The 26,646-nt window shown below is 49.4% G+C and overlaps 1 protein-coding gene and 1 long non-coding RNA gene across 7 annotated transcripts in view; one reads left to right on the top strand and one right to left on the bottom strand.

The window, feature by feature from the left end:
* Positions 1-15,863, top strand: part of LOC110136391 (uncharacterized) — a 17,895-nt gene extending 2,032 nt beyond the window's left edge. For all 3 annotated transcript variants that reach the window (XR_002313637.2, XR_002313635.2, XR_011489614.1), the window contains exons 2-4: positions 33-120; positions 15,036-15,231; positions 15,337-15,863. This is a non-coding gene — a long non-coding RNA (uncharacterized lncRNA). The remainder of the gene's footprint in view (positions 1-32; positions 121-15,035; positions 15,232-15,336) is intronic.
* Positions 7,276-26,646, bottom strand: TGIF2 (TGFB induced factor homeobox 2). 4 transcript variants are annotated; one of them, XM_020892062.2, is made up of 3 exons: positions 26,541-26,646; positions 22,490-22,715; positions 7,276-10,043 (listed from the first exon to the last, which is right to left on the bottom strand). In XM_020892062.2, the coding sequence occupies exons 2-3, from the start codon at positions 22,679-22,681 to the stop codon at positions 9,522-9,524; spliced, it is 714 nt and encodes a 237-aa protein (XP_020747721.2). In that variant the 5' UTR covers positions 22,682-22,715; positions 26,541-26,646; the 3' UTR covers positions 7,276-9,521. The 4 variants fall into 4 exon arrangements, with proteins under 4 accessions (XP_020747721.2, XP_020747723.2, XP_020747722.2 ...); XM_020892064.2 differs by lacking the exon at positions 26,541-26,646 and adding an exon at positions 26,447-26,534; XM_020892063.2 differs by lacking the exon at positions 26,541-26,646 and adding an exon at positions 25,533-25,720.

The raw sequence follows: 26,646 nt of genomic DNA, 5'->3' as shown, positions 1-26,646 counted from the left end.
CATGTATCACTGATATAAAACCTATTTTACAGACTCCCTGATGGCATGCAGTGCTGGAGATAGATCATTCTATCACAGAATGTTGGAAGAATACCTGGCCTGGAGTCAAAGACAGAAAAAGTAAGTTTTTAGCCTGCTGGGTCTAGTGGCAGAGGATTGTAATGGGGAATCTGATCTGGGCTGTTAGGGATCTGAACTCGGAGGGAAGAGTAGGAGTTAAGAAGAGGAAGAGGGAGGGGAAAGGAGGAGAGTATTCCAGGAGATGAAACCACATCTGCTATTGGTGAGGAATAAAGCCACAAGTTAGAGAAGGAAGGGGAGACTAGTGCTGAATAACCTTCTTCCAGTTTTATTGAAAAATGATGTGCATCACTGTGTAAGTTTAAGGCCCACAGCATGATGGTTTGATTTATGTATATTTTGAGGTGTTTACCAGAGTAGGATCGGCTAACACCCACCTTCTGAGATAGATACAATAAAGAGAAAAGCAAGAAGAATATGAAAAAGGAAAAATAAAATCTACTGTGATGAGAACTCTTAGAATTTACTCTCTTTTTTTTAATGTTAAAAATTATTTATGTATTTATTTTTGGCGGCACTGGGTCTCCACTGCCGAGCTCAGGCTTTCTCTAATTGCAGCAAGTGGGAGCAACTCTCTAGTTGTAGTGTATGGGCTTCTTATTGAGGTAGCTTCTCTTGTTCCACAGCATGGGCTCTAGGGCCATGTGGGCTCAGCAGTTGTGGCACTTGGGCTTAGTTGCCAGGCAGGTAGAATCTTCCTGAAGCAGAGACTGAACCTGTTTCCCCTGCATTGGTGGATTTTTAACCACTGGCCCACCAGAAAAATCCAAACTTTCACCATTTTTCAGTGCGTAGCTCTCTGACCCAGTGCAGTACATTTGCTGGTGGTCGCATCCATTTTCAGAACATTTTCATCATACAAAACTGAAACTCAGTGCTCGTTACACTGTTAACCCCCCACTCTCCCCCTCAACAGCTGGCAGTTACCATTCTACTTTCTGTCTCTGAATTTGACTGAGTTCCTCATTAACAGTGTAATCGCACACATTTGTCTTTTTCTACTGATTTATTTCACTTAGCAGTACATCTTCAAGGTTCATCTATGTCATAGCATGTCGGCACTTCCTTCTTTTGTAAGGTTGAAGAATAACTTCCTTAAATGTTCACAGTGTATACATTCTGTTTATCCATTTATCTATTAAGGGACAGTTGGGCCTTTTTGCTATTGTGAATAATACTACAATGAATAAGTGTACAAAACATCTGTTCATTTCTCTGCTTTCAATTCTTCTGGGTATATACTCAGAGTGGAATTACTGAATCATATCATACTGCCTTTAATTTTTTGAAGTATTGCCATAGTATTTTCCATTCCCACCAAGAATAGACAAGAGTTCCAATTTCTGTACATTCTCATCAACACTTGTTTTTTGTTTTTTTTTTAAACAGTCAACCTAATGAGTGTAAATGAGTGTAAAGTGGCATCTCATTGTGTTTTGATTTGCATTTCTCTAATGATTAGTGATGTCAAGCATCTTTTCACTTGCTTGCTGACCATCTGTTTATCTCTTGGAGAAATGTCCATTCCAAAACTTTGCCTATTTTTGAGTCTAGTCTTTTGGGTTTTTGTTGAGTTCTAGGGGTTTTATGTATAGACTAGATAGTAATCCCTTATATGTAATTTGCAAACACCTCCTCCCATTCTATAGGTTGCCTTCTTACTTTGTTGGTCATGTCCTTTTGGGGGGGAGTGGGGCAGATTATGTGACATATAATCCAAACCTTTGTCAAGTGCTGAGTACCAGGTCAATAAAACTTTTATTGTAATGTTTGCACTATGTCATCAGGGAAATAAAACAAGAAATATCCTTTAATAAACAAATTTTTAAATTTTAATAAAGTGCGATTTGTCTCATTTTTTGATTGTTGTTGCCTGTGCCTTTGGTGTTACGTTCAAGAAATAATTTTCAGTCCTATGTCATCAAGTTTTTCCATGTTGTCTTTTATAGTTTTAGCTTTTACGTTTAGGTCTTTGGTCTATTTTGAGTTAATTTTTAGTGTTAGGTAAAGGTCCACCTTTATTCTTTTACATGTGCATATCCAGTTTTCCCAGCACCATTTGTTAAAGACTGTCCTTTTACCATTGAATGGTTTTGGCATCATTGTTTGACCGTATATGCGAGAGTTTATATCAGGGCTGTCTAATTTATTCCATTGGTCTGTTTGTCTGTCTTTATGCCAGTGCCACTCTTTTGATTACTATAGCTTTGTTAAGCTTTGCAATCAGGAAGTGTGAGTCCTCCAACTTTGTTCTTATTTTTCAAATTGTTTCACTTATTGGATATCCCTAGAGATTCCATATGAATTTTAGAATGAGTTTTTCTATTTCTGCCAAAAAAAAAAGTCATTGGGATTTTGATGGAGAATGCAGTGATTCTGTAGATTGCTTTGTAGTAACAATATCAAGTCTTCTAATCCATGAGTATGAAATGTTTTTCCATTTATTTGTATATTCTTTAATTTTATTCAGTGATGTTTTGTAGCTTTTTGACATGTAAGTCTTTCACTTACTTGGCTAATTCCTAAGTAGTTTATTCTTTTTGATGCTATTGTAAGTGGAATTATTTTCTTAATTTACTCTTTGGATTTTAAAAGTAATTTTTATTTATTTATAGCTGTGCTGGGTCTTCGTTGCTGTGCAGACTTTTCTCTAGTTGCAGCGAGCAGGTGTCCCATTGCGGTAGCTTCTCTTGTTGCAGAGCACCAGCTCTGGGGCACAGGCTCAGTAGTTGTGGCACACAGGCTTAGTAGCTCTGCGGCATGCAGAACCTTCCTAGAGCAGGGATGGAACCTGCGTCTCCTGCATTGGCAGGCAGATTCTTTACCACTGAGCCAGCAGGGAAGCCCCTCCTTTTTGGATATCTCATCGAAGAGAAATAGCTGATTTTTGTATCTTATAGCATTGCTGAATCCATGTATTAAGTTTAACAGTTTTTCTATGTGTAGAATCTTTAGGGTTTTCTACATATTGATCATGCCATATGCAGAGATAACTGTTTCTTCCCCCTAAGAAGAGTTAATTTTTTATATGTCATATTGTATCATATTATATACGTCATATTGTATCATATTTTGAAGCTCTGATTGGAACCCCAAGATTCGCTACATTTATCTTTACGGGGGCAGAGGACAGTGTCACAGAAAGTTTTATTTGGAAAGCTGCTTAGATCCTGCAGTCCAGCTCATGGTCCCTTGGCTGTTAGAGGTCCAGCAGGCATCTTAAACCTCATCTGTGTCCCTCCGCTTGTCTTCCTGTACTGTGCTTAGTCTTTCAGTCTTGTCTGACTCTTCGTGACCCATGGACTGTAGCCCGCCAGGCTCCTCTGTCCATGGATATTCTCCAGGCACGAATACTGGAGTGGGTTGCCATGCCCTCCTCCAGGGGATATTCCTAACTGAGGGATTGAACCCGGGGCTTCCGCACTGCAGGCAGATTCTTTACTGTCTGAGCTACCAGGGAAGCCCAAGGATGCTGCAGCGGGGAGCCTGTCCCTTCTCCACAGGATCTTCCCAGCCCAGGAATGGAACCCGGGTCTCCTGCATTATAGGATTCTTAACCTGCTGAGCTACCAGGGAAGCCCCAGAGCCTTCTAGGAGCAGAAAAAGCCAAGCTGGCGGCGTTGAAGGTCCTTGCCTAGAAGGCATTCATGGCACTGAGACTGGTTCCCTTTCTTCCTTTCACCCAACACTTATCTTAGGAAGTGGGGAATTTGGCTGAAACCCAGTGGATCCATCTGGTTAAAATAAACATCTTGGGTGGTCTAAGATGGAAAAGAACTTGAAGAGTCAGATTTGGAAGGAGAAATTTTGCCTTTGTGAGGTTGGGTTTTTTTTTTTTTAGCACCAGTTAAACATGTCACTCTTGGGACCAAGGGTGTTCTCCCAGTTGAATGCCCCGTTACCACTGCCAGCTGCTTGTAGCAGGCTTTGGAGGAAGGTGTGCTCTGAGGGGCAAGATTGTGGCCTCAGAGAGAAACAGACGGAATCACAGAAACCCGGTGCCCTGGTGGGGGAAAAACTAAGGAACTGTGAAGAGAGCACTGGTTGTGAACTAGAGGCCTGAGTTTCTTCTCTTTGCCTAAAAGAAATATTTTACTAGCGTTATTGAGCCCTTGCATGTGTGCAGGCTAAATTGCTTCAGTTGTGTCTGCCTCTTTGCAACCCCACGGAACTGGAGCCTGCCAAGCTCCCCTGTCCATGGGATTCTCCAGGCAATACTGGAGTAGGCTGCCATTCCCTCCTCAGGGTGATCTTCCCAACCCAGGGATCAAACCATGTCTCTTCTGTCTCCTGCACTGGCAGGCCGGTTCTTTCTTTACCACTAGTGCCACCTGGGAAGCCTATTGAACCCTTACCAGGTGCCAACTTTACTAAATGTTTTACATACATTTGTTTTCTCCAAAAGCTGGCTGGGATCTTAGTCATTATACTGAACTCCTCTCCTGTAAACAGTGGTCCTTCCCTTAGAGTATGTGTTCCAAGATCTTCAGTGGATGCCTGAAACTGGATATTCTAGGGATACTATGTTTTTCCTATGTGTACATAGCTATGATAGTTTAGTTTATAAATCAGGTACAGTAAGAGCATATCTGAATCGCCAGTGTCACTATTCTTGTACTTTGGGGCCACTATTAAATAAATAAGGGTGACTTGAACACAAGCACAGAAGTACAGCAACAGTGGATCTGATAACCAAGCAGGCTCCTAAGTAACAGGTGGGGTGAGCAGCATATACAGCATGAACAAACAGGATAAAGGGGTGATGCAGATTTCAGGCCTGGAGGGTGGGAGATTTCATTATGTTACTCAGAACAGCATGCAATTTAAAACTCATGAACTGTTTCTTTCTGGAATTTTCCAGTTAGTATTTTCAGACCAAGGTTGACCATGGGTAAACGAAAGTGTGGAAAGTAAAACTATGGGTAGGAGATTACTGTACCTTTACTTAAAATTTGTAGTGAATGTGGACTACTTGTATAATGAAAATGACCATCTCAGGAAGGCTACACTTGACCTTCAGGCCACTATAGCTTTGAGAAGTCAAATGCTCTTAGGGACTACTTGGTGGTACCCTTCTTCTCACCTTGTAACTTTGAAAGGTGAGATGCTATCTTCCCAACCCAGCAGTTTCCTGGGGTAAGTCAGAATCCTGATTATAAATATCAGGTCCCTGGAGCAACAGCATGAGAATCTTCTGTGGCATCACTGAAGGGTGCAGACCCTGGATTCTCTGGGAGTAAGGTCTGGGAACTTGCACCTTTGTAAGCTCTTGATGCGTAAGGACTACTTCTCTGGGTCATCAGTCCCAGTCCTGCCACTTAGAAGCTGTGTGGTATTGGGCAAGTTACTTTAATCGTTCTGTATTACTCAGCCCTGTGCTGAGAAGCCAGATAAGGACAATAACAGATTATCTGATTTCATTCTCTGAGTAGTATTACTGTTCTTTTTTATTGATGAGGAAACTGAAGCTTGAAGTGGTAGACCAAATTGCCTGTGGTCACAACAGCTAATTAAGTGACAGAGCCAGAACTTGTACCCAGGCTTCGATCATAGAGGAATGCTTTAGAAAACAGTAACACTGGTAGTAGTTATGACTATTCCTACATCTCCCCTGAGTTTACTCTCTAAAGTTCCAGTGGCTAACATATAATACCAAGGCATACTTGGCCCCTCTCCTGTAGGAGCTTTCACATTTGCAGCTTCCAAACTAGTGTCCTTTTACAATCCAGAGTCCTAAATTGTACCCTGAAGGTGTTGTCTCTCAGTCTAGTCCGACTCTTTGCAATCTCATGGACTGTAGCCTGCCAGGCTCCTCTGTCCATGGGATTTCCCAGGCAGGAGTACTGGGGTGGGTAGACATTTCCTTCTCTGGGGGATCTTCCTAACCCAGGGATCAAACCCGAGGCTCCTGCATTGCAAGCAGGTTCTTTACCATTGAGCCACCAGGGAAGCCCGAGTCCTTTTAGCATATTCTTATTCTGCCAAACCCCAGGGCTAAATGTCCAGTTTGAGGGATACTGACAGAGGGATGTGGGAAGACCAGGACCCCAGACAAATGGCTAAAAGAGCTGGGGCACTGTAATCTGGGGAACTTGAGCAGGGAGGCTCCACTTCCAAATTTCTGACAACTGACCTGTGGTAGAGATTAGACGTCCTCCACGTAGGTACATCTAGGTGTGCTGGGGAGAAGCACAATTTGGTTCAATGAGAGAAACTTCTAGTGCTTAGCTCAAACCATGTTAGATTGCTGGATACCAGCAGGCAGTGAACCATCCATCATTAGTTTACATAAGAGAGGGACTGACTTCAGGCTGACCTTAAAGCCAAGAGAGACTTGAATTCATACCCTGGTTTCACTCCACACTAGCTGTGTTAAGTTTGGGCAAGTAACTTAACAAATCCCATTTCTTTACCTATGAGAAGGGTATCTCATTTTTTGGTGAATGTTAGATGTGTACAAGAGTTAATGTTTGGGCTGTAATTGCAATGAAGTAATTTCATTATAACAGAAATGCAATGCACAGCTAGCTTAAGCAAAAAGGGGAATTTACTAGCTTACATAATAGGGAATTTCAGAGATGGTGCTGGTTTTAGACATGACTAGAGTGTCCATATATCATCTCTGCTTCTTTCTGTGCTGACTTCACAGTCATCACACTCCTTCCTCATTAGGAGAGGGGGAGGACAAAGCTGCCAGCTCCGTCTCCTTACCGCTTAACATGCCCCCAGAGTGTGACTTTTGACCCCAGGGAAGGCTGGTCCAGCTTGGGATACAGATGCTCCCTGCACACTGTGATGAAAGGATATAGGACTTCCCTGATGGTCCAGTAGTTAAGAACCCGCTTGCCAATGTAGGGGACGTGGGAATGATCCCTGGTCCGAGAAGATTCTGCATGCTGCAGGACACCCAAGCCTGTGGGTCCCAACTCCAGAAGTCTGCATACTGCAATGAGAAGCCACTGCTCACCGCAACCAGAGAAAGCCCTCATGCAGCAATGAAGACCCAGCACAACCCAAAATAAATAAGTAAAAAGAGGATACAGAATGCAGTTGGGGCCTAGGAAACAGAAACAGAGTATAAGCAGCTACTAGAGAGAATGACAGAGCTAAGGCAGAGTAAGAACTCAGCCACTGTCCCATCTCCAGGCTGGGCCCAGGGTCATAGTGAATCATCCTTCTGCTTTGAAAAACAAAGACAAAAACAAAAAAACAACTTTATTTGACAAAAGACAAAAACAAGTTATTTACAGTAGTTTTTTGCTCAGATAATTCAACGGGATAACTGTGCTTCTCCTCCAGGCTTCTCTCACAACCAGACCAAGCAGAGCCTGCCCCACCTCCAGCCTCCCCATCATGTACAAGGGGGGATGCCAACCAGAATTCAGCAGCACGGCTCCCTCACCCCTTACGCCCTCCACTGCTCAGTGCACTGTGGGAAGCACAAGTCCCCCCACCCCCAGCCCAATACACCTCCAGAGTCCCCAGCTACCAGTGTCTTGCAACAGTCATGCCAGACCTGGGCTCACAGACACAGGGTGGGAAGGTAGAGGCCGGACAAGTAGCAGCCTCCGCTAACCCTGAAGCTGCCATGTCCATTCTTCCCCAGTGGGGCCTCAGGAGGGTGAGGGTCCCTGATCCCCCTGGGACATACAAGGAGAGGAGGCGGAAGTGAGAGCCTAGAAGACTCGCCTGCTAACAGAGAAGGAGCTCCTTCTCTTAAAGAACCAATCCCCGTTCCAACAGCAATGGGTGGGCCAAGCCACTCCTAGAGTCTTCAGGAAATCACCCCAGAAGGATAGAACACGTGTGGCTGCCTTTCTCCTGGCCAGGCCCACCCGTCAGCCAACACCCAGGAACTGTGCTCCTGTGCCCAACCTGGCAACTTTAGGAAACTACAGGCTGAGTATCCTGACCTGTCTTTTGGCCCAGTAACAATGTTATTCATAACAAAAAATATTTCAGCTAATAACCTAGGATTAGTGTTTCTTAGGATATACTAGAAGATGGGGGTATATTGCTGTTGAATGCCATCAGCAATAAAACAGCAAAAAAAAGGGGGGGGGAGGGGAAGGGAGGAAAATAAGACTTAAGTGATCTTTCTCAGTGTGAAGTTCAGGGCAGGGGCTTCTGCGGCTCCGATTTAAAGAAAGGTGCAACAAAGAGACACTCAAAGAGAACAGGCTTCATAACCGGCTTCTAGCCCCAGCCTCTCCCAACGCAGGTCCACAGGCAGCAGGGGGCACCAGCCCAAGCTCCCTGTGGGAATAGTCTCCGGCCACCATCATGGGAAAGGCTGCCCACGTAGGGCTTTCTGACCAGTAGGTGGCTCACTTCTCTCCAAGCAGGAGCTACAGGGAACTTTTTGACATTCTGGCCCCACGAAGCCAAGTTCCTAGAAAGAATTCAAAACTCAGGCCATGGGGTGAAGCTTTCAATAAAGGAGAAAAGATTAAAGAGGGAAAAAAAAAAAAAACCACCCCACTGCCTCAGTCTAGCTTACCTCCCCCACCCCCACCCTCACCATACAGTACAAACAAAAACAAACCAAAACAACAAACCAACCAACCACCTGTTTTTATCCCCCTCTTCTGCTCTGCACGCGGAAGGTTTGGTCGGATTCTCTGCTGGACCCTCTCTGGTGTGGCCTGATCCCCTTCTGCGCATGACGCAGAAAAGCCAAAGCCCGTAAAAGTGTTTCTGCTTTTTTTTGGGGGGGTGGGGGGTGGGGAAGGGAACCAAACCAACAACAAAACAACCATTTGGAAATTCGCAGAGATTTAGATGGTCCCCCAAATGAAAATACTCCTTCCTTGTAAAACAATCCCCAGCTGCAGTGGTGAACTAGTCCCAGCTCATCAGGCTCCATCAGGCACTCTCATTCCCCACACCGGGGCTAACTACGCCTGTTCATGCAAACCACAGCAAAGAGGGGGAAATAAACACAAAGTTTGGCGAAAACCTAAACATCCAACTGGACTCGGTTCTGTTACATCTGATCAGTACCTCTTTTCTTTTGTTCACACTTATGAACCTGGAATGTCCACACTTGGCTTAACAAAGAGAGGCCCTGTCAGGGGCAACTTGGACCCAGCACAGGTCTCAACGAGGCTGGTTTCCCATGCCCAGCCCAGGAAAGCAGGCTGGAACAAAGGCGTCCTGGGGATTCTCTGAAGCAGCAGCAGCAGCAGCAGCAGCACCACACCTGTCTCCCATGTCTTGGTCTCGTCACGGAGCAGGCCTAGAGAAACGGCAGAGTCAGCAGAGAGGTCCCGTCACAGCGCAGCGACACCGTCTGGTGTCTTCCTGCTGAAGACCTCCGGACAGAGGAGATGATCCTGATGTTTGGCAGTGATCCAAAGAAAACCCTCTGTGGGAAGGGGAACCAGAATGGAAACCCAGGACAGCGGGCTCGAACCTTGAGCACCCCTGCTGGCGGATGCCTACTTGGGGTTTTCAGGGACTAAGGCAATGGGAGTGCGCAGCAAGGGGGGTGATGGGTTCTGCTGCTTCTGGAGCTCCATCTCTGCAGCCCTCTGGAGCGCCACCTCCACCAGCAGCTGGAAGCCGCTGAAGTCCTCCTTGTCCTGCTCCGGGGGTGTGGGCGGGGGTGTGTTGAAGAGTCCGCCTGTGGGGCTTCCAGCTTCGGCCCTGGTCAGCAGGGTGAGTGTGCTCCCAGGGGTCACCAGGGGCTTAGGGGGCTCCAGCTCCCCTTGCGGGAAAGCGGCTCCTGGCTTATCTCCCTGGCCCGAGTGGAGCGGCATGGAGCACATGGACAAGGAGAGCACGCTGGTGGGGGCCGGTACGGACACAGCCAGCACGGAGGGGCTGCCGCCTCGGGGGAGGGCCACATCGGAGGCCTTGCCCCCGCGGCGGGAAATGGTGTACTGGTTGGGGTCTTTGCCATCCTTCCGAAGCATGTCTGGGAGGAGCCGCCGCCGGGCGTTGATGAACCAGTTACAGATCTGGAATGAGAATGAGACCCCGGGATCAGGTTCCTCGATTGAAACCAGCTACAAAGCCCCTGTTCCAGACCCCAGGAACACAGCAGCAAACAATTCAGGTACAACTGCAGCCCTCAGACAGATGTTTGTTGGGAAGAGAGAGTTAAAGAAGAAATCAGATAAATGAAAATAAAATGCAACCAGCCAATGAAGGGACAGCACGGCAGTGCTGATGGAGACAGGAATGGGAAGAACCAGTCAGGTTTGCGAGGACCCACGGTGGTGTTCTCTGAGAACAAGGCTCGAACAGCTCTCCAGTTCAGCCTTGCCACTGGCTGTCACTCACTCTCTAAAGTGCAATACCCCAGAGCTTCCCTGGTGGTTCAGTGGTTAGGAATCTGCCTTTCAATGCAGGGTATGTGGGTTCAGTCCCTGATCGGGGAACTAAGCCCACGTGCCATGACTACTAAGCCTGCGCCTCAACTAGAGAGCCCGTGTACCTCAAACTACAGAGTCCACGCACTCTGGAGCCCACCTGCCACAACAAAGATGGTCTGTGTACTGCAACTAAAACCTGATGCACCTAAAATAGAAAATATTTTTTAAAAAGTAAAGTAAAATGCAACACTATTATTCTTGTTCTAGAAAACTGCCATTTGTCTCCTACCACCTATAGAATCAAGTCCAAACTCCTGGGCCTGGGTAGTAAACCCCTCCCCTGTTCATGGCCTATCTTTCCAGCCCTTATATAATTGTTAGTGTGAAACTGCTCACCAGCCTTCGTTGAGGCCCTGTGCTTAAAAAAGAGAAAAAAAAAGGCTCCATGCTTCTTTGCACATCACATTCGTTCTTTCTGGAACACCCACTTCTTTACCTGGAGAAGGCCTACTCTTACAAGTCTTGGCTGATCGAAATTGGGCTAGACAGAGAACATGGTTTCAAAACACATCTCTTCACCTACAGCTGCTACAGTGTGTTAGCTGGTCCGTCAGATCTGACTCTGCAACCCCACGGACTGTAGCCCGCCAGGCTTCTGTCCATGGGTCTCCAGGCAAGGATACTGGAGTGGGCAGCCATTCCCTCCTCCAGGGTATCTTCCTGACCCAGGGATCAAACCCGGGTCTCCTGTATTGCATACAGATTCTTTATCATCTGAGCCAACAGGGAAGACCACAGCTGCTGTGGGCCTGACAGTTTCTTCATACTTGAATGAATGACACCATGAGGGCAGATAATTGTTTAGGAAGTGTGAACAGCTTCTGCACACCCGAGAGGAGAAGGCACCTAATTATGGCATGACTACTGGCATCTAAAACACCAGCTTCTCATATCTCCTTTCCTCTCATTTACTCCTAACAGCCTAGAGTAACACTGATCGATCCTGTAACAGCTCACCTGGGCATTATTTTAGAAGCTATGGATTAGACTAGGAAACAGTTTCTTAGCTGCATGGCTGGTGTAAGCTCATAAATACAAAACCAGGTTTCCCTTAAATAGGCAAATACAACCCCTTATCATTTTTTCCATGTCCTTCTCCCTCTGGCCCTCCACTGGAGGAGCTACTGCTGGGGGAAAGAGGCCAAATCCCTTTGCTGCTAACACGAAAGTACTGGAGAGAAGAGACTGTGGGAGCGTGTTGGTGATGAGGCATGGGTGTAGCGTGGTCCATACCCACACCTCTAGGCATGTTGCTAGGCATTTTCGTTGAGAAGTAGCCATTTAAGCACTGTGTGTGCATGCTAGATCACTTCAATCGTATCCTACTCTTGGCGACCCTATGGACCATACATCTATGCAATTTTCTGCTAACAGTTTTATCAGCCCCATGTGTTTGGTCAATTCCCATTCTACTCAAGAACATACAGAAAGCTGAGCCTGGAGAAGTCAGGCAGGAGTCCACCTCCAGCCAGGGCTCGCCAAGCCTGGCCCTTTGGATCTGGAGGAACAACCACCCCTATTCTCTGGCATCTTTCTCTCAGGATATCAGAGGCCCAAAGCCCAGCTTCTTTCATTCACTGGAATGGCCAAGTTAGAACTCCTCACCTCCCTGCTGCCCTCCCTCTCAGGACTCTGCACTCACTCAGTGTTTACGGAGTGCTTAGCGTGCCAGGCCAGCTCTTGGTGCTGGGGATGCTTCTGTGAATTAAACAGACACACGCTCTGTCCCGTGGAGCTTAAAGTCCATCTGGTTGTGGAGACTGGCAGTGAACAAACATCACCATCGCTGCCAAGAAGTGCCAGGAATAAAAAGGCAGTATATAGACATAAGAGTGACTTCTGTAGATGAAGGGAATGGGGAGACCGAAACCTGATGGATTAGAACAGCCAGCCATGCAGAAAGCCAAGGGAAGGATGTTCCAGACAGAGGGAAGGCAAATGTCAAGGCCCTGAGAGGCAGGAAAGGGTTTGGTGTAAGGGACAGACAGAAGCAGGCAGGGCTGACCCCACGAGGCCAGAGCACCATGGTTAACCACCAAAGCGGCCTAAACCGTGAGTGGCCTGACCTACTTTCCACATTGTCGGTTCTTCTCCTCGGTTCACTTCAGTCGCTCAGTCATGTCGGACTCTCTGTGACCCATGGACTGCAGCATGCCAGGCCTCCTTGTCCATCACCAACTCCCGGAGTTTGCTCAAACTCATGTCCATTGAATCAGTGATTCCATCCAACCATCTCATCCTCTGTGGTCCCCTTCTCCTCCTGCCCTCAATCTTTCCCAGCATCAGGGTCTTTTCAAATGCGTCAGCTCTTCTCATCAGGTGGCCGAAGTATTGGAGTTTCAGCTTCAGCATCAGTCCTTCCAATGAATATTCAGGACTGATTTCCTTTAGGATGGACTAGCTGGATCTCCTTACAGTTCAAGGGACTCTCAAGAGTCCAACACCACAGTTCAAAAGCATCAATTCTTTGGTGCTCAGCTTTCTTTATAGTCCAACTCTCACATCCATACATGACTACTGGAAAAACCATAGCTTTGACTAGATGGACCTTTGCTGGCAAGGTAACGTCTCTGGCTTTTTAATATGCTGTCTAGGTTGGTCATAGCTTTTCTTCCAAGGAGCAAGCATCTTTTAATTTCATGGCTGCAGTCACCATCTGCAGTGATTTTGGAGCCCAAGAAAATAAAGTCTGTCACTGTTTCCATTGTTTCCCCATCAATTTGCCATGAAGTGATGGGACCGGATGCCATGATCTTTGTTTTCTGAATGTTGAGTTTTAAGTCCGCTTTTTCACTCTCCTTTCACTTTCATCAAGAGGCTCTTTAGTTCCTCTTCACTTTCTGCCATAAAGGTGGCATCATCTGCATATCTGAGTTTGATATTTCTCCCAGCAATCCTGATCCCAGTTTGCGCTTCATCCAGCCCAGCATTTCTCATGATGTACTCTGCATATAAGTTAAACAAGCAGGTTAACAATATACAGCCTCGAAGTACTCCTTCTCCGATTTGGAACCAGCCTATTGTTCCATGTCCAGTTCTAACTGTTGCTTCTTGACCAGCATACTGATTTCTTAGGAGGCAGGTAAGGTGGTCTGGTATTCCCATTTCTCTCAGAATTTTCCAGTTTGTTGTGATCTACACAGTCAAAGGCTTTGGCATAATCAATAAGGGAGAAGTAGATGTTTTTCTGGAATTCTCTTGCTTTTTCTACGATCCAGCGGATGTTGGCAATTTGATCTCTGGTTCCTCTGCCTTTTCTAAATCCAGCTTGAACATCTGGAAGTTCACGGTTCACGTACTGCTGAAGCCTGGCTTGGAGACTTTTGAGCATTACTTTGCTAGTGTGTGAGATAAGTGCAATTGTGTAGTAATTTGAACATTCTTTGGCATTGCCCTTCTTTGGGATTGGAATGAAAACTGACCTTTTTCAGTCATGGCCACTGCTGAGTTTTCCAAATTTGCTGGCATGTTGAGTACAGCACTCTAACAGAATCATCTTCTAGGATTTGAAATAGCTCAACTGGAATTCCATCACCTTCATTAGCTTTGTTCATCATGATGCTTCCTAAGGCCCACTTGACTTTGCATTCTAGGATGTCTGGCTTTAGGTGAGTGATCATACCATCATGGTTATCTGGATCATTAAGGTCTTTTTTGTATAGCTCTTCCATGTATTCTTGCTACCTCTTCTAATATCTTTTGCTTCTGTTAGGTCCATACCATTTCTGTCCTTTATTGTATTCATCTTTGCATGAATTGTTCCCTTGGTACCTCTAATTTTTTTTTTTTCTAATTTTCTTTAAGAGATCTCTAGTCTTTGCCATTCTATTGTTTTCCTCTATTTCTTTGCACTGAACATTTAGGAAGGCTTTCTTATATCTCCTTGCTATTCTTTGAAACTCTGCATTCAAATGAGTATATCTTTCCTTTTCTCCTTTGCCTTTAACTTCTCTTCTTTTCTCAGCTATTTTTAAGGCCTCCTCAGTCAACCATTTTGCCTTTTTGCATTTTTTTCTTGGGCATGGCCTTGATCACTGACTCCTATACAATGCCATGAACCTCCATCCATAGTTCTTCTGGCACTCTATCAGATCTTATCCCTTGAATCTATTTGTCACTTACACTGTATAATCTTAAGGGATTTAATTTAGGTCATACCTGAATGGCCTAGTGGTTTTCCCTACTTTCTTCAACTTAAGTCTTCTCATGGTCCTGTCTTTTCTCTCCTCCTAGTTTTTTTTTTTTTTTTTTTTTTTTTAGTTCTACCACTTTATTGCTACCAACCCATCTCCCTCCACCCTCGTGCACACATGCTCGGTCATGTAACCCCATGGACTTCAGCCCGCCAGGCTCCTCTGTCCATAGACTTTTCCAGGCAAGAATACTGGAGTGGGTTACCATTTCCTTCTCCATCTCCTCCTAGTTTATCAACAGATAACTTACAGAGCATGTAGCAGCTGCTGCAGGGGGAGGGAAAGACAGGACCCACCCCCCCCTTCACACACACACACCTGCCTTGTGCTGAGATGCCGGCAACTGTGTGGGCTGCAAAAACGTCTAACGTTCCTCTTACAGGTGAATGGACCAAAGGCCCAGTCTCCTCAGGGCTCCTGGACCAGCTTCTACCTCTACCTATCACCTTTCTCGGCTCATACCTTGGGCAAGGCCTCGAGTACCACTACTCAAAGGGACAGCCACCTGTGACCACAGCTGGCACCTGGAGATACACGGCTCCTTGCCCAGCAGCCTGCAGCCACACTTGCTCTTACAGGTGAGCCAAGGACGGCACTGGACTCCAGGTCCTGTCAGGCTGGGAATGCTCCTAGGCAAGGCAGCACCAAAGGCTTCTTATTGCTTCTCTCCCTCTCCATTCCAGCCTAGAAAGACCCTGCCTCTGCGGTTCTCCTTTACTCCACCTTCCCTCTCTGGTCCTCTCAGAGCGAGCACACACAGACAGCAGCCATCAGCTGACGGGGCCGAGCTGCTCACTCCAGTCCTGGCTGCAGTGGCAGGAGGGCCCTGAGGGAGAAGTGAGACTGAACAGGCTAAGAGGACGAAGGCAGGAAGGACTCTGATATGAGGTCCCATGCCAGCCATCTCACTTGTGATATGTTTAATCTGCAAGCAAGCCTTGACAGTAGCAAGCAGCGTCCCCAAAGTACTACAGAGGGACCCGGAACTCACAGATGAAACAATCTGCCCCAAGCCACACCGCCTCCAAGTACACAGCTGGGGTTCAAGTCCAGGTCTTTTGGCTTTAGGGGCCCTCCTGTTCTTCTCACTCTCATTTGCTGTGTCTTACTGAATAGAGGAACAAAACAGAGAGCTGAAAGTCGTCATCGTAATCCTAAAAGCAGACACTTGTTGAACAAGACAAAACAGACAGTAAGGAGGCTGCCAAGTTTTCCGCAGGCCGGGGTGAGCTTGGGGAGGGGGCTGTTCTCATGCTGTTCGCTTCTCAGAATTAGAAGCCAAAATGGGAGGTGCAGTTAGAGGCTCGGTGCCCACGCATCTGCTGGTAAAGCCAGGCTCCCCTCCATATGACTGCTGCTGTTCTGAACATCTCCCATCAAACTAACTTATTTCATCTTCTACCTGGTGGCTCAGCAGTAAACAACCTGCCAGCAATGCAGGAGACACAGGTTCAATCCCTGAGCTGGGAGGATCTCTTGGAGAAGGAAATGGCAACCCACTCCAGTATTCTTGCCTGAGAAATCCCAAGGACAGAGAAGCCTGGTGGGGCTACAGTCCATGAGGTCACAAAAGAATCAGGACCTGCTTAGTGACTAAACAAGTTTATGAGACAGCTTCTGTGATGAGCTCCATTTTATTTCAGCTGTTGAAGAAACAGAGCCCTGATCAGAGAGATTCAGTAACAAGTGCAAAGGCTGGGATGTGGTCCAAATAGCCTGGTTCCAGGCAACAACCATGTGAAAAACTAAAGACAGTCAGCCCAAGGCCCTTCCTCCTTGCTCAGAGGCTTCTATCTCTGTCTCCAGCTGCCTCCCATCTACCTGTGCCCCAGGAGAGCACTGCACCTCTCCCCCTATCCCAGGATGTAGCAGAAACATGACCAGTGTTTCTGTCCTGAGTGCAGTCATGTGGAGGGGAGCCTGGCTTTACCAGCAGACGCGTGGGCACCTAGTCTCTCGCTGCACCTCCCATTTTGGCTTCTAATTCTGAGAAGCGAACAGCATAAGAAAACCCCCCTCCCCAAGCTCACCCTGGCCTGCGGAAAACTTGGCAGCCTCCTTACTGTCTGTTTTGTCTTCTCATCCGATAGAAATGCACAGCTGAGGGAGGCGGGGGAAGGGCCCAAGGCCCGAGTGTACCACCAGTGCCCGCTGTGATAACGGGCTGTGTGGATTTTCTGCAGCTCCCTCTGGCTGCTCAACCCAAGCTTAAATCGGGGGAAAAAAAAAGCACATGACGTGCTCCAGCTCAAGGTCCCTGAGGAGTGGGTAGGAGAATGCCAAGGTGAATTCTGTGACTGATACAGCAAAACACAGGCTGGGTGCCTGAAGACTGTCCCTACCATAAGGCAGGGCTCTGTCTGAAAGGCTGCTGCCCTGTCAGTAGTTTTTTTAAATCAGTGGCCCAGATGAAGGACACAGGAGGAATCACTGTGGCAAATGGGAGTGGGAGGGGCACTAGGGAGCCGATGAAGGCCATGAGGATCAGAGCAGGTCTTTTGAAGGCATGTGAGTGCTTTTTTTTTTTTGGCTGTGTCACGCACCATGTGGGGTCTTAGTTCTCCAACCAGGGATCAAACCCAGGTCTCCTCCATTGGCAGCGTAGTCTTAACCACTGGACCACCAGGGAAGTCCCAGGAGTGCTTTAACTCTAGTAAGTCTTTTCAGCTGGGAAAGACAGAAGTAAAAAGAGGGGAAAGAATGAGGGCACAGAGAGACCTTTCCCAAACATCCAGTCCCTCCACCTGAGTTGTGACCATTCCTATCTGGGTGCTCCTAAAGGCAGGTGGCTATGTTAGATCACCTTAAGGGTGATTTTTAAAAACTATATATTCTGCTTTATAGATGGGGGATAGAAGAGGGTGGAATCAAGAATGTGTATTTTTTTTTTTTTTTTAGGAATGTGTATTTTTAAACAAGCTTTCCAGAATTCTGCCACCCAAGCTTAAGAACCAATGGTTTAGCCCACTGGTTTAACTTGTCCTAGTGGGCCAAACCCCGTATTTAAGCAAAAAAGTTTTATACAAAAGCTCAGAAAACAAAACAAAACACACAGATGAAAAGCCTTAAGGTGGGGAGACAGTGGTTACCTGCAGGAAGAAGCCGGGAGCCTGGCTTTGGAGCCTTTCAGAGTAAAGAGAGCAGCTTCGAATGGTAAAGGTGCAGTGATAAAAGAATTCGCCTGCCAATGCAGGAGATGTAAGAGACACAGGTTTGATCCCTGGGTCGGGAAGATCCCCTGGAGGAGGGCATGGCAACCCACTCCAGTATTTTTGCCTGGGAAATCCCATAGACAGAGGAAGGTGGCAGGCTGCAGTTTATAGGGTCATGCCTATGCATGCCAGGGCACGGCCAGGCCACCCCCTGACCACGCAGCAGGTCACTACAGCTTTGGTCCCTCTCTGGCCCAGGACAAGTATCAGAGGGACTGCTGACCCCACCTCCCCAATCCTTCAAGTCTGTCAGGATTCCAGATTCAGCTTCCTGAGAGAAGCCTTGCCTACCAGGGCAGTTCAGCTGACACCACACTGGAAATTAACTACACCGAATCCTGAGTCCTTTGAATAATGCCTTCCCTCCCCCTGGGGAGTAGGGTGGAGGGTGGGGACAGTGCCTGTTCTACTGTGGTGTTTCCAGGACACAGCATCAGGTCTGGCACAGAGCACCCCCCATCAATACCCCACACGGTGGAGGGAAATGGGCCCACCCCTCCCTGCCACGCTTACCTTCCCTCCCCAACAGGCAGCCCCTTAGAACAGTTAGGAAGCACAGCAATACAGTGGGCTTAGAGGGTGTCACTGGGGCCTTTGCACAAATGACTTTTTGCTTTTACCCTCACAACTGCCTAGCCCGGGGGCAAGTACCAGCAAACCAGTTAGTTAAATGACTCATTGACTTGCTAATGAGATTGCTCCTGGGCCAGTTAAAGGAGACAATCAAAAGGGACGTCCTGGGGAGAGAGTGAACAAGCTTGGCAAAAGCTTGATGCTGACTGGAGTCAGGTGATGGATGCCAGAGGTGTTATTACAATATTCTCTTACTTTTGCGGTTATTTGCAAATGTTCTTAATAAATAATGGAAATTTTAAAAATTAAATACAGGAAAAAGAGATGCTTCCAGGGACTGGCTTACACCAACTTTTCTAGGTTAAGGAGCCACTGCATTTCTGTACTTCTGAAGTCCTCATTGTAGACATTTTCAACAGTTTAATCTTCTCTTTGTCACTTCAAGAATTATTTACTGAGCATTTACCAGATACCTGGCATTAAGCTAACACTTAGGATGTATGATAAATAAGACTAGGCTTCTGGAGTTTAGTGTTCTAAAAATCATTCAGGGCTTCCCTGGTGGCTCAGAGGGTAAAGAATCCACCTGCAATGTGGAGACCCGGGCTGGGAAGATCCCCTGGGTTGGAGAAGGGAATGGCAACCCACTCTAGTATTCCTGCCTGGAGAATCCCCATGGACACAGGAGCCTGGCAGGCACAGAGTCGGACAGGACTGAGTGACTAAGCACAGCACCAGTGACTAAGACTCCCAACTTCCAATGCAGGGGTCTGGGTTCAATCCCTGGTCAGGGAATGAGATCCCACAGGGAGTGACCAAGACCAGTCACGCCAGATAAACCAGTCACTTTTTAAAAAAAAGGCCATCAGTCAATTCCAAATGCTGACCAGTCCTGGTGCTGTGGAAGCACAGAGCTCCTCTAGGGGTCAGGGGTCCCCTTGGTCAGGGTGGACGCAAAGGGGTCTGGGTATCTGTCAGGGTGGCAGGAAATGGGAGGCCAGGGATGAGCCTGCTCTGCAGGCTGGTACAGCAGCCACTGAAGGGTTCCAAGTAGAGGAGTGGCAGGTGATCCAGGTTGAATCAGGGCAGGAGAGAAGCCATATTCCTGAAATGCTGGCTTCCCTGGTGGCTCCAGTGGTAAAGAATCCACTTGCCAGCGCAGGAGATGCCAGTTCAATCCCTGGGTCAGGAAGAGCCCCTGGAGGAGGAGGAGACGGCAATCCATTCCGGTATCCTGGCTGGGAAATTCCATGGACAGAGGAGCCTGGTGGGCTACAGTCTGTGGGGTCGCAGAGTCAGACACGACTGAGCAACTAAACAACAACAGCAAGTGTACTGGAACTGGTGAGACCAAACGAGCTGAGAAAGGGCTATCGGGGGAACTCCTTAGAGAAATTAGGTGTTATCAGCCAGGAAAGCTGGGGTGCCGGTGAGACCTTCAAGCAGGGGTATGTGGCTGGCACTGTTTGGGATTCACAGTACAGTTTTCATCAAGAACGCCAGTCGGGGGACTTCCCTGGTGGCCCAGAGGTTGGGCGTCCGCCTCACAGTGCAGGGGACGCAGGTTGGATCCTGATCAGGTAACTAGGATCCCACATGCTGTAAGGCAGCTAAGCCCGAGCGCCACAACTACTGCGTGCCCGTGCTACAGCCAAGACCTGACGTGGTCAAACAAATAAATATTAAAAAAGAATGCCACACGGTCCAGGCTGCCCCTTAACTCTCAGGGTGGCCACCCCTGAAACCCTTCCCACCAGGGGATGCCGAGACCCAGCCGGCCCTTCCGCAGAAGCCTCCAGTCTGCAGCAGCTAATCCATGGCCCAGACCTACATTTCTGTAATGCAGGGATCTGGGGGCGTGGCATCCGAGGGCCCACGAGTTCTTCACAAGAACCGTTTGGTCTTGTTTCCATTTTGGTCACAAGTAGCAGTGCCGTGGCCTCTGGCCACCCAGCTTTGCTCAACTCTGGAGCCAGGCAGTGCCTCTGTCTCCCTACTCATCCTAGTGCAGCCAACAACACACCATCCAGCACTTGATATTAATGCAGTTGGATGGAATCCCATTCCTTTTACATTTCTTTACCTTGGAAAACTGGTTATTTTACAGTTGTGTGTAAGAGCAAAAGCAAGTAGTTTTTTTTCTTTAAAACCCAGTTTTATGTTTGTACATGCTTAAAGAATGTGATAAAAATTATTCAAGTCAACACTGTGAGGTAGGCAAATCCATGAAAAGTATTTTCTTTAAGAGAAGTCAGTACATTATTCAGGCTTAAGAAATACTGTCCCTGATTAAAAAGCAATTTCAATAAAGTGTGACAGGTGGTTTAGCAGCACACGTAGAGGCATATGGAATACACAGCAGTGGCCTCCACCCTAGGCTGGGGGAGTCAGAGCATGAGTTCATGAGAAAATGCCTCACCAGAGTAAGCCAGGCTCAAGAGAGGTCAAGAAGAAACCAAGGGAGATGGCCCGGAGGCTGCAGAGTTCAAGGGCCCGAGAGACAGCAGGAATAAGGCTGCGGGCAGAAGACTGGCAAGAAGCTACCTAGGCAATCCTGGCTTTAAGGCACCTGTCTTTGGCCTGTGCTGTTCTATATCCTGTGAGTTAAAGCCCACCTCTTCTGGGAGGCCTTCTGAGACTCCAGGCCTGCTCAGAAGCCCTGCCCTCATCTCTGCTGCCATCTGTCCCAGCAGTGATCACTTCTCCCAAACATCAGTGACCAGGTCTTCCCCAGCTGTCTCATCCCAGACTAGACACTGCCCAGGGTAGGCCTGTGTCTGGGTCCTCTCTGGGGCCCCAAGCTCTGCCCAGCATATAGTGCTTGTCGGTACACCAAGGGTCTCGGAACTGCTAGGCAAGACCTGTGATCTAGCAGAGGATGAGAGGAAGAGCAGAAGCGCCCGCCCTTCCCGAACACCTCCCAGTAAGCCTTGAATTCTTCTCTGTCTCGTGCCCTGACCTACTATCAAAGTGCTACCAACATCTCCCTTTCTCAGACGAGGAAACACGAAGCTCAGAGAGGAGGCAGTGACTTGGCCAAGGTCCAGGCTTCCTCTTGTGGAGAAGATGGGATCCGAGTCAGGGTCTGTAACTCTAGAGCCTTTCTCATAGACAGACTCCTGTTAACCATTGCCCAGCAGGTATAAAGTCAGGTGACAGGAATTCAGAGGGCTGAATACTCACCATGAGGCTTTGCAGAAGAGGGAAAACAGCTGGAAGATGTGGGCGGTTCGGAGTCGGGTAAGGGAACGAGAGGTAGGGCCATGGACTGAGGAACGGGCCAGGAAAGAAGAGAAGTGGGAGGGGAGGCGGCGGGCATGGAGGTGGGCCTCTGCGAGGCTGGGGGCCCACTCTGGGTCAGGCGTCTTACCTCAGCATCATGAGAAGAGAACACACACACCTGCAGGTCAGCAACAGGGACAATTCAAAGTAGCTAATTCCCCTCACTCTGACCAGAAGTGGGTAACAGGCTCCTTTGAGCGTCTTCATGTTTGTGGTTTACACAGCACTTTCACATCCAGTTCTGAATCTCTTCCTCACAGCAGTTCAGTCAGGCAGTCCAACCCCACTTTACAGATGGGAAATCAAAGTGTGGTTCACAGCTTCTGCATGGCAGAATGGGGTTTTGACCCCAGAATCTCTCCCTTCTGCCCTTTCCTTCACTGTGATTCCAACTCCCTTTTAACCAATCTGCAGATCACCAACTGCCCCTGGAAACCAAACTGCCATCCAAGCACCCGTCTGGGGCTGGAGGCCGAAGCCCAGACACTCACTGCCTTTCCACCTTCTCTTGGTGTCTTGTATTAATGATGACACCCAGACATTAATAACAATTCCCTACCTCTTCAGAACGCCCCAGAATCTGAAATCTAGCTGTGAAGTCTTCATACAGTTGTCTTCCTGTAAGGCAGAGAGGCTGGCTATTCTCACCTGACCCAAGAAGAAACTGAGGCCCAGGGAGGGGAGGTGACCAGCCCAAGGCCACACAGCTGAGTCAGTGACAGGCCTGGGATGGGACCGGAACCTGAGTCTCCTGCGATCCCCTGCTTACCTGCAGCACCGACAGGTTGGTCTGTCCAGAAAGGCTCAGCTTCTCCTGCTCTGAGGGGTAGGCGTTGTAGCGGTGCAGGTACAGCCAGTCCCGGAGGATCTTCACCGACTCCTTGGGCAGGTTCCCTCTGCGCTTCCTCTTGCCTGCCAGGGAGAGGAGGCCTTCCTCCTCGCCCAGGTCACTGTCCGACATGGTGTCCAGGGGCAAGGCGAGACCTCAGGCAAGCCTGAAAGAGGTGACAAAGGGGATGGGGACGTTATTACCATGTGCTGCCTGTGACCCTTCTCTCAGCACATCATTAGAGCCTGGGACGCCAGAAATGGGGTAATCGAAACTCAGTCTCAGGCCACACCAAAGCTTGGGCAAGGTTGAAGGAAGAGCCCAAAATGCCTCTAGTTCATCAGGCCAGAGCAAACTATTGAAACAAATGGTAGATCATTAATAAATAGAACCAGACAGTAATTAGAGCCACCACTGAGGCCTGTTTTCTGTGCTCTGTACTGAGCACTTCACATTTGTTATCTCATTCAGTCCTCACACATGCCCTTGTGAGGGAGACAGTAATATCATCATCATTTTATAGATAAGAAAAACGAAGGCCCAGAGAGATTCAGAAAGTCATCCAAGATACTATGGCTGTTAAACAGTTACCATGGGACCCAGTAATTTCATGCCTAAGGTAGCTGGTTATGAAGACAAGTGAAAACCCATGTCCACACAAAACCTTGTACAACATTATTCATAATAGTCAAAGGTGGAAGCAACCCAAGTATCCTCCAACAGATGTATGGATAAATGAAATGTGGTCTACCCATAATACAGTAGAATATTATTCGGCTGTAAAAAGGAAGTCTCGATACAGGCTACAGTATGCATGAAATTGCAAATATCATGCTAAGTAAAAGAACCGAGTCACAAAAAACACATGCTGTATGATTCTATTTTTATGAAATGTTCAGAATGGGCTGGAAGGGAATAGAAGAGTAATCACTAAAGGGTACGAAGTTTCTTTTCCAGGTGATAAAAGCATAGATTTATTTGCTTTAAATGTGTAAGCTGGGGACTTCCCTGGTGGTACAGTGGATAAGAATCCGCTTGCCAATGCAGGGAAAACAAGTTTGACCCCTGGTCAGGGAAGATCCCACATGCCAAAGAGTTAGTAACTAAGCCCGTGCGCTACTACTAAGCCCGTGCTCCACAAGAGAAGGCACCACAGTGAGAGGCCCTCGCATCACAACAAAGAGGAGCCCCCCTCCACCATCCAAGGCAACTAGAGCAAGTCTGTGCGCAGCAACGAAGACCTAGCACAACCAAAAAAACAAAAGTGTAAGCTGTATGCTATGTGAATTATACTTCAATAAAGTTGTTATGGGGAAAAAAAAAAATCTGACCTCCAGGATGTGGCGTGGAAGCACGGTTTGGACCCTGATGGCTTGCCCTGGCCCCATGCCTTCTTGGTTCCCAGGTCTCCCAAGACCCAGTGTGGAGTCTGGAAACCCTATCAATCTCCACACTCCTAGAGCAATCCATGCAACATTTACTGTGTACCTATTGTATACCCTGCAGAAATGTTGAATTATCCCTATTGGTTTTCTCTCTGACATTCTCCTTTGTCATTCAGGCCTTGGTCTGGTCCCAGAATCAGTGCCTCAAAAATCCGGAAAAATGAGCAAAGGCTGGGCTCTGGTTCCTCCAGCGTGGCTGTGTGACCTGGGGCAAGCAACCTTCCCTCTCTGGGCTTGCATCCTAGTCATCTGTCAGTCGAAGGAAGGTGTTTCCCTAGATACTCCCAACTCAGTTGCTCATCCTCCCCGCCACCCAAAGTTCTCCTTCCCCAAGGCAGTAAGAGATCTACATGTTTAAAACCAAAGTTCCAGGACAAGCTGATGCCAGAATCTCAAGGCTCCTCCCTCCTCAGCCTTTTAACAGCTCCCTTGCAGTCTGGGCCAGCAGACTCTGGCATCTCCCAGGTTTTGTTTCCTCGACTTGGGCCGGAGCCCAGATATCTGGGCTGGTTAGGCCAGGCTTTCGAGGGAAGGGTCTACTCTCCCAGCCAGGCCACCTGGAGGTGAGACAGGCACTGGTGAGAGATGCCACTCCTCAAAGAGCACCACCAGCAGGCTGCTTTCTGAGGTCGGGTTTCTGAGGTTTAGCTGGCCAGGGCAGTCGGGACCTGAGCTCAGGCAAGGATGCAGCCCTGGCAGGCTGGGAGTTTACCCGAGGTGATCTGCACAAATTCCACCCTGGCTGCCAATCAAATCCTAGTCTGCAGGGTTCCAGTGGGTGGCCTGCGGAGATGACCCTGCACAGACTTCCCCACCACAGTGTCTGCGCCCCAGCCATACACGACAACTACAGCAGACACCGGTCACAAACCCCAAGCAGGGAGGTTCACCACACACACACCCCCCACACTCCCACCCAGCCTCACACCAGGCAACTCTTAACAGCACTCCCGATACTGGCACCAGCCCATCGCCCAGCCCTGGAACCCCCACGATTTCCACCGACAAATCCAGCAGACACACAGTTTACAAATCCCACCTTCAGCACGAACAACTGGTACCACGCAACCAGTCCCTGGATATACGCCCACTCAAGAACTCCAAACGACTCACCCACCCACGAACTCTCAGACTGGGAAAACTCCTGACCGCATCACACCAGGGATCAGTTCTTACCCTCACTGGCCTGCGGCAGCACCCTCTGAACACAACACCCGGGGCACCACTCAACGACGTCGGACCTGCAAGCACTCCCGCACCGACTTTCTGACAACTCCCGGCAGCTCGGCCGACACTCCCCCGGGCCGAGCCCTCGCGCGGCGTTCCCAGAAGTTCACACAAAGCGCGCAGTCTCCCCCGCGGCCCAGACCCGAGCCGGAGCACATGGCTCCCGGGGCGGCGGGGGAATCGGCCTTCGCTCGGGGCGCCGGCACCCCTCGCACCCCCGCCCCGCCACCCTGCGTCACACTCGGCGCTTCGGCTCCCCGGGGGGCCCGCCACCCCTGTGGGGCGGGGGCTCGGGAAGAAAGAAAACTCACGTGTCTGTCCCGGGGCAGGAAAAAGTTTGGTTCCCACCCTCCTTCCCCCGCCGCTCGGCGCTGGCTGATCTTCGGGGCGCGGGGCCGGCCGAGCCTGCGCGCTCGGCTTTGTGCTCCGAACTCGGCCCGGAGGGGGAGGGGAGGGGGCTGGGCTCCCACCTCCGCACCGCCCCCCCCCGCACCAGCCCTGCGCCCAGACTCCATGTTGGCCGCCCCCTGCCCCAGAGACGGCGCGCTTCCCCCCCCCGAGGGAGGCTCGGCTCCGACTCGGCCTGCCCGAAGGACCCGGCGCGCACAAACTTTCTTCGGGTCGCCGGCCCCACGCGCCCCGCTCCCTTGGCCCGCCCGGGAGTGACAGATGCCTCAGAGACAGACTTTCCTTTGTTCCAAAGGAAAAGGGAACTCGCGCGGGCTCCCCGGCCCCCCCCCCCCCAGCTCCGAGACCTTCCCGCTGCCCCCACCCGCAGCTGTCACTCTCGGGGGGCCCCCTCCCCGGCCCGGCCGCGGCGGGGGGTGGGGGGGGGCGACCGGCGGTTAGCAACGTGCACTTTTGAAACCAAACAAACCCGCCCCCCGCGCGCTCAACCCCGGCCCCGGGGCTGGGTAGGCCGTCTCCCGGGGCGGGATCCTCGGGAGCTGGGTACCCCCCCTCCGACCAAGGGGCCCCAAGTGAACTTCCTCCGGGAGGGGGGGGAGGGCGGGAGAGCCGCGCTCCCCCGTACCCCGACCGGCCCCCGCCAGCACACCGCAGTCGGGACTCAAACACATCCGGGCTCACACACCCACAATCGCACGCGCTAGGACGACGCCCCCTCCCCCGCCTGGCCGAGAGAAAGAAACTTTCAAAGTTCTCCGCGCGCCCCCCCACCCCGGCCCCCATCCGCCCCCCCTCAACTCCGGGGCCCCGCACTGACTTTCCCTCAGCGGCTTTTCCGTCCACGCGGCCTCGGGCTCGGTCCCGGGCGTCCCGGCAGGGGGCGGGGGGCGCCGGGGGAGCGCGCCGCGTACCTGCCGGGCCTGACACTCGGGCCTGACAGCTCGCGGCTGGAAAGCACCTCGCGGCCTGACGTCAGATCCCCTCTCCTCCCCTCGGCGCTCGGCTCGCCCTCCCCCA

Source organism: Odocoileus virginianus, chromosome 9 (genome assembly GCF_023699985.2).
Source record: "Odocoileus virginianus isolate 20LAN1187 ecotype Illinois chromosome 9, Ovbor_1.2, whole genome shotgun sequence".
Taxonomy (NCBI): Eukaryota; Metazoa; Chordata; class Mammalia; order Artiodactyla; family Cervidae; genus Odocoileus; species Odocoileus virginianus.
This window is presented reverse-complemented; position numbering and strand designations above follow the sequence as displayed.

Excerpts from the sequence above, each read along its gene's own strand:
- TGIF2 (XM_020892062.2), bottom strand. The coding sequence starts at position 22,681 with ATGTCGGACAGTGACCTGGGCGAGGAGGAAGGCCTCCTCTCCCTGGCA. Across the intron at positions 10,044-22,489 it reads CCAACCTGTCGGTGCTGCAG|ATCTGTAACTGGTTCATCAA; the intron begins GTAAGCAGGGGA and ends TTCTCATTCCAG.